This window comes from Hydra vulgaris, chromosome 06, assembly GCF_038396675.1.
Source record: "Hydra vulgaris chromosome 06, alternate assembly HydraT2T_AEP".
In the NCBI taxonomy this organism is placed as follows: domain Eukaryota; kingdom Metazoa; phylum Cnidaria; class Hydrozoa; order Anthoathecata; family Hydridae; genus Hydra; species Hydra vulgaris.
In genome coordinates, this window is record NC_088925.1 from 35464637 (window position 1) to 35480000 (window position 15364).

Here is a 15364-nt window from a genome sequence, read left to right on the forward strand (position 1 = left end):
GGTATAGAAATATCAGAAATCTCATTGTAAGTAAACCCCTCACCAAAATTACTTAACTCTTTGTAGACTGATGAACAAAAAAATATTACTCCGTATTTCACTACCGTAAACCGGGGTTACTTTAAATGTTATCGGAACTTTTACTTGCTCTTCCTTCACTATTGACAATATTTGAAATTTAACAAAATGAATATAGGGGCTAAGATTGCCTCTTACATAATTCAAATTCAAAATGTTATTTAAACAAAAGGATTTTGTATAACTTTAATTTAAATAGTCATTCAAAGTTACCCCACAATTGGGTAACTTTAAACGAGTTTTTTTGTAAAAGCAAAACCTATTCAAAAACGCACTGTTTTGTTTTAATATTTAATAAAAACAACAGTCTAGTTTCACATTAACTTATTTTTGCAAAAATAAAATAAAATTATTTCATAACAAACACCCACCGTCAAAGGGGGTTACTTTGGCCAGCGTGGGTAACTTTATTCACACTTCAGTAAAAAGATTATTTAGCTTACAACTCCATTAAATATATATTTTTTCCCACTTTCATACATGCAAATCATAGATTACACTTTAACTTTAATTATTATGTGGGTATTTAATTTTTCAGCTTTTTTTAGGTTGGCACTACTGGCAGTAAAAGTTTTGTTGTTATGGTTACATCAATATTTACCTTCCAAACTTTTCCATGTACACCTAACTAAATACGAATTTAAAAAGCAAGTAAGTACTCTAATTACTTATATATATACAGTTGTTAGACATTATCTAAATTATTACAATAATATGTAATCAATTTTTTTTGTTTATTGCTAAGAATGTTATGGCATAACCTATTCCAGCCTAAGTGGGGTAACTTTCGCCACTTGGAAAGAATCAGAACATGGAAGAAATCTGGCAAAATATTCCAAAAGATATATTCCCTAGACTGCTAAATGAGCTGATTGATGGACTTTATGCAGAAAAAGGAAACAATATTGTTTCGGGATTTAGAAAAACTGGGTTTTATCCACTCTGCAAAGAAAATGTTCTTAAAAGACTTCCACAGAAAGAAGTGGACTCCAGCATCATCAGTGAAACCTTTATTGAACACATTTCTAAGAAAAGAGATGAGTGTAAAAGTAACACAAAAGAGAAGAGGAAGCGAAAGAAATTGAATGCACTACCTGGCAAAAGCATTTGCTATGAAGATTTGTTACTCGAGGAAAACGTCCCTTCAACGAGCAATGGAGGCAAAAGTAAAAAGCCGAGAAAGATTATCTGTGAAGAAGAAATTGACAGTCCTGATAGCATTAGTGATGATGACTCAATTATGTCACTCCACGACATGTCAGATAATTTGAACTTTTCAGAAAGTGAAGATAATACTGGACTTGAAAGACAGGATTTTCCTACAATGAGCTTGGACGAAAAGAAGTGTTTGAAGAAAGGCGATTTTGTAGTGGTGTTGCATGACAAAAACTACTATGCAGGACTCATTGACAAGATGCCTGATGTAAATGAAGAAGGGCCATCAATTGATTGCATGGAGAAGAAAAGAAAGTGCTGGATTTGGCCCCAGAAGAAAGACAAGTTAATTTACAGTTGGAAGGATGTCATTTCAAAAATTGAGCCTCCAAAACTATTGAACAAAAGAGGACATTTTAAAGTTCCTGAACTGGATGTTTTTTTTTCCTTTTTAAGTGTTTTAGTTTGCAACTAAAATCTTTTAGTTTAGATTTGAAAGATTTCAGTTTTACATGTGTAACCAATTTTTTCAATTAAGTTCAATGTCGTGTTTTGCTTCTAATGTTTTATAAATAAATAAGATTTTGAATTTTTAAATTTGTCTATTACTTTCCTTTGGGCTATAGTTACTCAATGGGTGGGGTATCTTTGTACTAGAATATTTTTACAATGCATTTTTATATGAGAAAACAACAAGTGGTCTAAGTAACCCCAACCCCTGGGTAACTTTGGCCAAATTTTTAAAATAACCAAAAATAAATATATTATTTTTAAATATTTAAAAAAGTGGTATGGATGGATAGGGAATCTTTTATTTAATAGATAAAAATGTTTTTACTAACTTACTACAATTCATATTAAATATAACATTACTAAAGTGTTAAGGTGCAAGTTTTTTGGCCAAAGTAACCCCCTTTGACGGCATTTAGTTATTATACTTATATCTAATGGGTAAATCCCATATTTCTTTTAAAACCACTAAACTACAAAGTTGTTGATAACCTTTTGATTTGAAAAAAATATAATGTTTATAAGTAAAGAAAGAACAAAGGAGATTTATTTTTTGTAATTGTCTATGCTTTTTTTGGAACAAAAGGTTTTCGATTGATCAAGTATTTTCCTCTAATACTATTAAAGAGGTCCATACAATGTAACAACAAAAGGTTGCAATAAATGGGTAGAGTTAACAGCTATATAACAAGATACTGTTTTCTTTGCAACAAGATACTATTTTCTTTAGTAAATTACCTTTTCACTGTAAAAATTACTTAGATTATAACTAATAAGACCTTTAACTCCTATAATTTGACAAAAAACAATAACAGTCAAAAAAGTGAATAGAATCACACCGTCATGACTTTAATTGTATTGTACATTAGGTGGTCCACTTTTGGTCTTTGTTGTCCATAAATGGTCAGCTTTATAAACATAACCAGAGACAATTTGACTTGAAGCACATTTTTGTATACTATGGATTTTCCATGTGTTTTCGGATTAAGTTTCAAACTTTATTATTTAAGGTGGTAACTTGCACAATGAACATCATCTTATAATGCTTATTGTTACCATAAAGTTTGAAAACTGGCACTCAGTATAATTTATATAATGCCTTATGTCAATTTTTTTTCGTATAAACGTGGGATAGAACTGCTATGAAATGCTAAACAAAAACAAATTTAAAGATAAATAACAGTACTTTCAACAAACTTAATTCAACACAATATTGAATGTACATACACATATTATATGACATATTTTTCATACAAGATTTAAAGTTTTTTAGTGTTTTGCAGCAAAAATATTTAGATACACAGGCACACACAGACAAATATATATATATATATATATATATATATATATATATATATATATATATATATATATATATATATATATATATATATATATATATATATATATGTATATATATATATATATATATATATGTATATATATATATATATATATATATATATATATATATATATATATATATATATATATATATATATATATATATATCTGTATGTATGTGTTTATGTTTATACACACACATATATAAATGTTTATATATCTGTGTGTTTTCACATACAGAAACAATGTGAATGTATGTGTGACTTACTATGTATGTATACAAATGATATTTTAATTTTTATTCATAATAATATTATATATAATACATGTATGACAAAAAAATTTGTTAAGTTGTTTCATGTTTTTGACTATTTATGTAGTGGGGTTACTTAGAACCTTGTTCAAAGTTATCCCATATGCGAAAAAATATATACAATAAAGTATGTTATGCCATAGCAATGGAACATAACTATAGTAGGCTAACAAACTTCTTTAGATTTTACATGCCTAATAAATTTATAAACAAAAATTATGCAACTTAGACAACAAGCTGCAACACTAGCTGAGGCAGTGTACAAAGTATTCTGACTAATTTTTTTGAAAAAAATATCCAAAATATTTAATTCGTCTTTTAAGGAACAATAAAAACCAATAAACAAAGTAAAACTTTAAATAATCAAAATATAAACTATTTTTAACACTTTGATGCTTAAGGTTTGAACAGATGCATATCAGTTCTTGCCATAATTACAGCTTGAAAAAAAAATAGATTTGTATCAAAGTTAACCCGCTATTCAAGGTTTACGGTACACTAAAGTATTACTCAGAAATACTTAAACGCGCGCATTCGTAGATTCTACGCGTAATAGTGCGTAAAATCAAGGAATACGATTAATATGCGCTGTAGTTTTTTTAGTTTTACAAGAACATTTACCGAATTACTGAGAATTCAGAGAATCCCCTCCAAAACAAAAAAAAATTGTCAACATGTAAAGCGTCTATACATATTGGTCAAAAAATCTTTTAACACCCATAATCATTATTCAAATGTTTAAAGAAAATTAAACAACTAATGAGAAAAATAATAGTAATAAAAGAGAAATTAAAATAAGCTTGTGATTTGCATTTAAATTACGCAAAATTTTAAAATAAATTTGGTCTCAATAAGAACTACGTGGGATTTATTTTCCCCGTTTATTTTGTTCTAATCCCGGTTATTGTCAGATCAAGCTTGACAAGATTATGTAAAAAGAGGAATTAAGTCATTGAATGTTATTATTACTATTTAAGAGAATGAAGTTGTTTCTAATAGTTTCTTAAACTGCTATCTTTGTGTTAACATAATATGCCCAACGAATATATTGAGCGTACAAAAATCGATGTCCTAAGCTTAATTTAAAATGCAAAATAAATTCTTTAATGCAATAGAAATTAACGATAAAGTTAAAGAAGTTTTTCAGAAAGGAGTCTATGTTAAAAAACTCGAAGAGGTACGACTTTGATTATTTACAATCTTTAAATTCAAACTTCCTTAATTATCTTATAAAATAACGTCCCAAATTTAAAAAATAACAAACAAACAAAGAAACTACCACAACAATAACAATAACAACAATAATAATAAAATAACAACAACGACATCATCAACAACAACAAAACAAGCAAACAAACATAACAAAAACAAACAAAAAATACACACAAAAAAAACCACACACACAAAAGAAACAAACACAAAACAAAACAAGCAAAACAAAAAAACCAAAAAAATTATCATATAAATAATATAAAGAAAATAACAATAAGAATAGAAAAAAATAATGTACTTAACATAGCAAGAATCAGTTCAATATGTTTAGTTTTAATTTTAAATTAGATTACTATCTTTTACTTTTTAAAAACAATTTTTTTCTAAACAAATGATTTATTAATAAATGATTATTTAATAAATTAATAAATGATTGTTTAACAAATGGTTTATTGTAAATCCTAATCAGTATTAAATTTTTGAGTCTCCTTAGTATTTCTTGATGATCAACTCAAGCTTTTCCTACCCTATACATTTTATTAAATGGGGCAGTATTTGAATTTTATAAAAAAGTAAAATATCTAAGTGATATAGATAGATGATTTATTGAATTCTAAATTACATATTAGGTATAACAAAAAAGAAAAAAAAAAAGAAGATGTTTATATAGTATAGTTAGATTTTTCTGAGTTAATGCTATCTGATGACTTGATATATAAATGCTATTATGAACAGTTGTCATAAACATTCTCAAACATGCAGCAATCATTTATTTAGACTTGCTGTCTTAAAGTTTTACTTGTGGATTTTTAGCAAGTGATGCTGTAGCCATGTCCTAAGATAATATGTCCTAGGATAAAATATGATTGAATTACACATGATATTAATGCATATAGAGCATATAAGATATTTTTTTATTGGTTGCTAATTGAACAATAACCCGTATAAAATGCCATTAATTAGTATGTTGCCAGTATGCATGTTTTGCATTTATAAGTAGTAATATATAATAAGTATGATTGGTCAGATCTTTTCGGGCATATATATATATATATATATATATATATATATATATATATATATATATATATATATATATATATATATATATATATATATATATATATATATATACATACATACGTACATACATACAAACATACATATATATATATAAATATATATATACATACATACATACATACATACATACATACATACATACATACATTTATATATACAAACATTCATATATATATATATATATATATATATATATATATATATATATATATATATATATATATATATATATATATATATATATATATATATGTATATATGTATGTATATATATATATATAAATATATAAATATATATAAATATATATATATATATATCATACATCAGAACGCACTTTTTTTATAAGTATATATATATATATATATTTTTTTATAAGTATATATATATATACAACCCGTAGATGTTGTCCGAAAGTTTTTTCCATAGTTTGTTGACAAAAAATAAAAATAAAAATGCAAGACCGGAATTTTTTTTTTTTATTATTTGATAGACTGCCTGCCCCAACCAAACCCTCAGTCGATGTAGCAACACTTCCTTGCGGGTCAGGCTAAAAGATAGTAGATGTAGCAGCACTCCCTTGCGGGTCAGGCTATTTGTCAGTCGATGTAGCAGCACTCCCTTGCGAGTCAGGCTAATTTTCTAGCCTACTGGAAAGCGGCATCTGTTATCCCTATTTTCTAAAATTCTCCCATTAGTTTTCCTCCTATCATAAGCAAGGTTTTTGTATCTTTAATCAGCAAACACTTAATTTCTCATCATGAATCTAATAACTTACTTTCTGATCATCAATATGGACTTCAATCAAGGTGGAGAGGTTAAGGTCATCGCTCTTGACATTTCTAAAGGTTTTATAAAGTTTGGCATGCTGGTCTTCTCCATCAGCTTTCTTAATGTGTATCTGGTAACATCTTGAAAATTATTGAATCCTTCCTTTCCAATGATAGTATAAAAGTTGTCCTCGTTGGACAGCACTCTTGTTCTTATATGTATCTTCAGGGGTTCCTCAAGGTTCAATCCTTGGCCCTATACTTTTTTTAATTAATATTAACAATCTTTCAGATATTCTGTCATCTAAGGTGGCATTGTTTGTTGATGATGCTACCATTTATTCTTGTCATGATAAGAAGCCAAAACTCTCTGATTGCTTGGAGGGGGCATCTGAGCATGAGAAGGATCTCACTTCTGCTACAGCATGAGGCTCACTGTGGCTGGTGAACTTTAATTCAGATAAAACTCAATTTTTTCAGCCAATCCTTATCACAATAATTTAGATCTTTCTATATTTATGAACTGTAATGTACTTGATGAGTCATCTACCCTTCAAATTCTAGGATTAACTCAGGCCCCACTTTTTTGTAGCGGAATCTTGCAACACATTTTCCACTACCTTTCAGACTAGCTAGAGCTATGAAAATTTGCTGTATTTTTTTTAGTGTCGATAAACGAGCATTTTAAAATTAAATAAGAGCCCAAGAAACTAGGGGAGGGGCTGGGGGCATGTGCCCCACTTTTTTGAGCAGAATCTTGAGATGGATTTTTCACTATCTTCCAGACAAGCTGCAGCTCTGAAACTTTCAGCATTTGTGTAGTCCTGATGAACATGCGTTAAAATTGTTTCTGGGCAGACGGCCAGATGGTCCATGGGGCTGGGGCACCTGGGACCATGCCCCACTTTTTTTCTCAATAAGTTTTTTTTTTTTAAAAAAAAACACATAAATGTGTCTGAAATTTAAGATAACTTTGAAAATATATACTTGTTTTACTTCATTATTTACAAAATAAAATACAAAAAAAAGGAAGTCAAGATAATGTTAAGATTAGCTTAGATGCATCGACGATCATCGACGTCTATTTGTTGTTACAGGTGCATCAATTATACAAGTTATGTTGGTAATTGGCACCCAACACTCATCTACTCTAGATGGCCAGAAAAGTTTATTAAAAGGACCGTGTGGGTGCATGAACGTTACCATAACATCTTGCTCTATATTATCAATTTCATTGATCATACCAATCCAATCAAACGCATTATATTCACACGTAATGAATTCACCCAATTTCAAGGCATCAATGTTAATTTGCTGATCATTTTGAGAACTTTAAATTCCAGAAAAAGAAAAATGCCTGTTATATGAACATCTTCACTTGTTCGTTTAAAGCTAATAGTATCTATAGATTCTGGTTTAAATTGATGATAGCTCCTAGTTCCAGGAATTGTTCTACTTAGCTCAAAACGTATTTTCAAAGTGGTGCGCAATTATGTCAGTCTTTCTTTTTCAATCTTGAAAAAAATATTCCCTTTAATATTTTAGTACAATAGTCAAACATTTTGTTACAATTCAATATCTGGTCATTTATGGGCCTTTGTAGACTTGCATTTGTAGTTAATCGTTTTACAGTGCCACCAATACCATCACATGGCGACTTACCATGGCTTGTAGCAAAAAATGTCCACTCTGCATCAATGTCAAAATCATTTTTATGGAGACAGATATTGTAAAGGTTTTTGTGATTTTTATACTGTGCAGCACAACCATCAGAAAAATAAAGAATCTTTGAAATTTTAGGATGATATTCTTTTAAATAGTTAACTATTTGTGTTTGAACTTCATACACAAAACTAGTGTCATGCTCATTATCTTCTGACATGAAGCAAAACAATTTTTCTTCAAATTGGTCATTTTCGTTTAATAAATAGAGGGCAACAGGGTGCATTGACTTTTGCACCAATGGTAACTTTGGATTTCATCTTGAATCACAAAAGTGAAGTTTTCTGTAAAGTCACCTAAGACAATACAGCAGTCTTTTGCTATATTTTCCTTTTGTTGCTTTAGATATCTTGCTTGACATTATGCAATGTAGGAATGAGCTGTTAACTTGTTTATTGCCTCTAATAACATCAATTTGTATTCTTTTATTGTTGTTGTCTGATAGATCAATGTTGTTCTGTCTGTTTTCTGTCACTGGTTGAATGACACCTCCTCGTCATTGTCAATTAGTTGTGCATCCGGAAACTTCTGAACAGTTCGGACATTTATGAACCATGCACTCATTACTTGTCACATCATAAACAACTTTTGTCATCAGATCTTTGTAAGTACATTTTATTTGTATAGCATTGGTCAAGAGTATTGCATTTTGATGGAGGGTACATACACAAACAGAATGAGTGCCTGATGCTCCAACAGTTATACACCATTTTGGTCTTAAACTGCAAAACTTAGAAAATCCAATAACTTCTTGAGGATATTTAGTTTTAAAAGAAACATAAAGTTCTTTAAGATTACATAAAATAAGGCGCTTTTGCATGTGTTGTTTTCTTCCAATACTTATGTAATCTTTTTTACCAGGCATTTGTCTAGTAAATTTGTCATCATGGTATACATTGTTGACTCTATTTAATGTTATTTCTAAAAATATTTTTCCTTTCTTAGTGCCTGGAACTGAAAAAATCCCACTTATTTTCTTAAGTTTGCGTATATAGTGACATTGAAATATCTTGCAGCAAAATTTCTTGACCAAGACTCGGGTGTAAATGTTAACAACTGAATTTTAGTTTTTTGGTCAGAAACAATTAACTTTTCTTTTATTTCTGCTGTTAGTTTTTCTAGATCATCGTATTTACTTTTGTCAATAATTTTCGTATGAGGGATTTTATGTTTCAGTTCTTCTTCCCTAACATTATATACTTTTGAAATATGCTCTTCATACTTAGGTATTGTTTTTATAACTTTACTTTTATCAACAAATAACCGTTGATGCTTTGGAATGCTATGAAGTTTTATGGGGGATACACTTATTGTTTCCAAAATAACATTTAATGCCTCTCGTGACTTTTCAGAAGTACCACATGAAATAGATTCTTCAAGTTCACAATTATCTTGTTCATGAAATTTACTGATTATAACATCAAAGCAGCTCCGACAAAGTTGATATCCAGGCACAACATTTGGAAAATTAATTCTTAATTGTTTTGCCATGTCTAATGTTATTACATGACTCTCTAAAATGAAAAGAACAACTTGATTTTAGTAATTACTTATCAATATAAAAATTATTTGTACTTATTTCAATATATAATGCTTAACCAGATCAATTTTTTTTCAAACTTTTATCAACTAGTAGATTTTAATTTCATTAATCAAAAAAGATTTTACAATAATTTTTTATCAACAATATTTACCTTTAATTGCTTTTCTTTTTGATTTATGCTTGTCCAATAAATTACAACATTTTGTGTGCTTCTTTTCAAAGTGTGTACCAAAAATCTTTGCATGATGAAGGCAGATTGTTAAAATTTTATTATCTGTTATTCCAGATCTCCAAATAAATTCTTCTCTGGCATCTTCTCTATAGCAATCAAATTTCTTTAAATCAATCTTTCTACAATAACTTAGTTTATGACAAGTATCATTTAACTTTTTTCCAAAATCACATGAATCCATTCTTACTGTAATACTAAAAACAATTTGAGATTAATTTAAAAATGAGAAACCAATAGTAATTAATTTAATGAAAGCAACTTAGGAAATCACCATAGTAATAAAAAACTAAACAGTGATTGATTTCTTTTATCTTACTTTGACAAAAAAAAAGTTTCCTTTTCACAAATTTTAATTATACTCAATTTGTTAATGTTAAAAATGGTAATGATGACTTTGATAGGTAACAAATTTCTTTTATACTAGTGTAATGACAGGATGTTTTTTGTTTCTGTTAACAACTTGCTGTTACCATTTTAGAATTAGCAAAATGTATTTTTCTTTTTTAATTTAAATTTTAAATTATACAAAATAAAATTCTGTTAAAATCATTACTTTAGACTGTTTTTAATCTTATACATGCAAATCGAAATTCTTATAAACATTAAGTTTCTTGAAACATTTTTAAAAGATTATTGAACATAGAATGATCAAAACCAATTGGAACAAATGTAAATCACAAAAATTTGGGAAGCAATGTTATCAATGTTTCCCAAATTTTTGGGAAACATTGATAACATTGTTAAACATATGAAATGTTTTACGTTGTTAAAAATGAAAATCTAAAAAAAATAATTTGAAGACAATAGTTTTAAAGTTATCTTAAATAAGTTTTTTTTTTTGAGAAAAAAAGAGGGGGATGGTCTCAGGTGCCCCAGCCCCATGGACTATCTGGTCGTCTGACCTGAAACAATTTTAATGCATGTTCATCAGGACTACACAAATGCTGAAAGTTTCAGAGCTACAGCTTGTCTGGAAGATAGTAAAAAATCCATCTCAAGATTCTGCACAAAAAAGTGGGGCACATGCCCCCAGCCCCCTCCCCTAGTGTCTTGGGCCCTTTTTTAATTTTAAAATGCTTGTTTATCAACACTATACAAATACAGAAATTTTCATAGCTCTAGCTGTGAAAAACTATACAAATACAGAAATTTTCATAGCTCTAGTCTGAAAGGTAGTGGAAAATGTATTTGCAAGATTCCGCTACAAAAATGTTAGGCCTGTGCCCCGTTATTCATATTTGGAAATCCATATACTTGCAGATCAAAATTCTTATGTTTTGTGAAAAATCATAAAATTTAGAATAATGTGTAAAATATTTTTTTTTGATATCATCAAGGCCACGTGGGTTTCTTGAGCATCAAAATTAGGTATATAAAAAATTGCCTAAATTTATTTAAATTGATAATTACAGGTACTTAAAAATATTTTTTTATAATATTGATTGTTTCATTGGATTCTTCAACCCTGAAAATAGTCAGGAACAAATTTTTAAGTCAAAATATCAAATATTTTCAAAGCTATGTGACTTGGAACCTTTAAACAAAGTTCTCAATTCTGAGAGGACAAGAGGGGCCTGGCCAAGATCAGTTGAAAGTAAAATGATCATATTTCAGGATCCTCTTGGAGCTAGAAGCTAAAATTTTCAAGAATTTCTTGTTTTACTAAGTACTCTCAACTGTATAAAATTCAGCAAAATCTGAGATGTATGGTGACATGGCCTGGCTCAATTGACATGGAATTACATCATAGTATGTGTAGCAAAGAGAAAGAGAACTCTTTCTCTTTGCTACAGATACTATGATGGGCACTTCTCTAAAGAGTTAGCATTTTTTGTACCATCTACTAAACTTCATTCTCATGTTACTCGTCATTCAATTAAGTCTTACCCTTTTTCAATGACTGTTCCTTAGTGCTCCAAAAACTCTTAGTTTTTTTCCTCGAACATATGTTCTTTTGAATTCTTTTCCTTCATCTCGCTTTCCTGGTTCATATAATTTGCAGTCCTTTAAGTCGTCTGTCAATCGTTATCTTGCTCTACAATCTTTATCTTTCCTCTTTCGGTAACTTCCAATTCTAATTAGTGATTGCTTGCAGCCTTGTTGAAAGTTAAGATGTTTAAAAAAAAAAAAAAAAAAAAGTTCAAGCCTTTTAGTGTATTTTCTAAGTAAGGCGCACACATTTATATGCATAGTTTTTAAGCTTTAATTAGGCCATGCTGTCTATACATAGCTTTAATTGTTTCATATAACCTTTCTTTTTCTTTACGTTTTTTATCGACACTCTTTTAGTGAAGATATGTTTCTTTTTAGCACTGTGACTCTGTGCGTGTGTAAAAAAGCAAAAAAAAAGTTTAAAAGTTGCGGGTCTTGAACCATGAACATTCTGTTTATGAAGTCAATGCCTTATCCAAATAAGCTAAACATGCATACAGATACAAGGAAATAAATATAATTATATAATACAAAAAGTATACGCTTATATTACATTGGCGTTTTCACATAGGGACAATATAATTGTTACATTAAAATATTTATTACATTAAAATTATACAAATTTATTTTCCAAACACATTGCAATTTATATATTTTTTTTCTTGAAGGTAAGTTCTGGCTCTTTGAATTTTTTTTAAAATACTGGTCTGATTATTGTAGTTAATAAATGACGTTTTTGTAGTTAATAAATGACGTCAATACAAAAAAGTTCTTTCAAATAACTTAAACTCGAGTTATAAATGTTATGTTTGGGTTTTCCATTTGCAGTTAATTTTTACATAGAAGAATGTCATTATATGTTTTATAAAGCGAACCAAACTTTAATAACCGAGTAAAAAAAAACATGATCAATAAGTAAACGCTTTAAAAGCCCAATTCTTTATTTTATTTTAAAAACAAAACTAATAATAGTATAAGATATATAAATTTCAAAATTATACTAATATTTGTTAAAACAAGTTCTGCTAATAACATCTTAAAACCGAAAATACTAATCCTTTTTGTGTTTAAGTTGACTGACTTTCACTTTATTTGGTATTTTTTAATTTTAATTTGGCTAGTTTCACTGTGCAAATTTTAGTGAAAATTGTTAAATGGAAATGAAAAAATGCCAAATTAAAGTGAAAATTGGCCAACTTAATCTACTACTATCTTCACTTTAATTTAGCATTTTTTTGTTTTAATTTGGCAATTTTCACTTTAATTTATAAAGTGAAAATTGCCAAATTAAAATGAAAAAATGCCAAATTAAAGTGAAAATTGGCTAACTTAATCGCATAAAGTTGTATTTTTTTTTTAATTTAGTAAGAAATATTGAAAATACATTAGGTTTCACAGTAAACAAAAACAAAATATTTTAATGGAAATAAAAAAAGACAATGCAGAAAAGCAGCAATCTTTGTTTAATTACAATTTTTATGTCAAAAGTAAGTACATTTAAATCCCTTTAAGAAATTCAACCATAAACAAATGTCCCTTCATTTTAAAAAAAAAACAACCATAAAAAGAATGTTTTAAAGAAAAGAAAAAGTTTAAATAAGTATAAAATTTTAGAATAGGGAAATTTTTTTTTTTTCAAACAACATTTAAATTTATAATATTTTTTTTATAATAATATTGTTTAGTTTCAAGTTATTTTGTTAAGATAAAACAACAATTTTAATGTGGTTTTAAATTAATTACAATGAAGTACTTTAAAATATGCAACTGTCGTAATTAAACTTTTAACAATGTAAATATCCTTATTGAGTAAAGTGACATTTACTTTCATTACACTTTTCCGTTACCCAACCAAATCTCATAACGAGGCCTATATATAATATATATATATATATATATATATATATATATATATATATATATATAATAATATATATATATATATATATATATATATATATATATATATACATATTATATATATATATATATATATATATATATATATATATATATATATATATATATATATATATATATATATGTATATATATATATACACAGTACTGTGAATAGGTTTTAGACCACTTACATTTTTTCAAAAAATCCCGGAGAATTATAATATTTAAGTTTGTAGTTCTAAATTATAAACTTATTAAAACACATGTATTTCACACAAAATATGGAACAACTACAAACTTTTTAATGTCAAACTTCATAAAAAACTCTTAATATTTACTATGTCCTCCTTTTGCCTCAATCTCAGCCAATATTTGCAGGGGAATAGATTCATACAAGTTAGTTATAAAATCCTGGGGTATGTTGTGCCATTCTCTTTGTAGTATTTCAAAACATTCTTCAGCATTTCGAGGAGCATGTTTGACCTTCTTTCTGTCCAGGTAATCCCAAATATGCTCAATTATATTCAAAACTAGACTCTGGGGAGGCCAGGTCATCAATTCCAGTACTCCTTCCTCTGCCATTTCATTTAAATAATTTTTGCCACTCAGGAACAATGTTTTGGGTCATTGCCCTGCTGCAGAATAAAATTATGACCTATTAGTCTCATTCCGGATGATACAGCATGGTGCCTTAGGATATCCACATAACAATCCCCGGTGAGTCGCCCCCCTATTTTATTCAAATCACCTACTCCAGATGAAGATAAACAGCTCCAAACTTATAAAGAGCCTCCACTGTGTTTAATAGTAGGGTTTAAACACTTGGGCTGATTGTGAGGAGTACTGCTAGATTGCCTGAGGGTTTTGGTTTGGGAAGGCAATCTGTTAATTAAAAAAAAAGTTTTTCAAAGTTTTTAAAACTTTTTCTAGTCAACATTAATTAAAAAAAAGCAAAGCATAAAATTTACATTTTGTGATATATATATATATATATATATATATATATATATATATATATATATATATATATATATATATATATATATTAAAACGAGTGCAACCAAATAATGCTAATTTAGTTTCTTTATATAAAAAGGCTGCATTTTTTTAGTTTAGAGAAATAACTATGTAACTGTTTAGAGACAAAGTACTTCAAGTTTTATTTATCACAAAGTTCATTATTTGTACACGAAAATTAATAAATTAATCAAAAGTATTAAAAAAAGTTGATTTCCTTCTGGACAAAACAAGTGCAACTCGACAAAATGTTGACCAAGCTGTATTTCGCTATCAATATTTCGTGGCGAATCCTTTGTTGTTGATCACAGCCTTGCATCTTCGAGGCATAGATTCGAGCAGGTGATCAATGAAACTTTGTGGAATCGCTGGCCAGGCCTTTTGGATTTGTTCAAACAGTTGATCCTTATTACGAACACCTTCACGATTAATTCTGCGGTTGACGATCTCCCACAGGTTCTCAATAGGGTAGAGATCCGGAGATTGAGGCGGCCAATCCATCACCGATAGGTGGTTATCTTCAAACCACTGCTTAACTACTTTTGCAATGTGTT

General features: G+C 28.3%; 1 protein-coding gene across 1 annotated transcript in view; it reads left to right on the forward strand.

Annotated features, from left to right (window-relative positions):
• Positions 1-4007: 4007 nt before the first annotated feature.
• plcbh2 (phospholipase C, beta H1) overlaps positions 4008-15364 on the forward strand; it is a 155025-nt gene continuing 143668 nt past the window's right edge. The window contains exon 1 of the mRNA XM_065799973.1: positions 4008-4577. Coding sequence (XP_065656045.1) covers positions 4488-4577 — 90 coding nt within the window. The 5' untranslated portion in view covers positions 4008-4487. The remainder of the gene's footprint in view (positions 4578-15364) is intronic.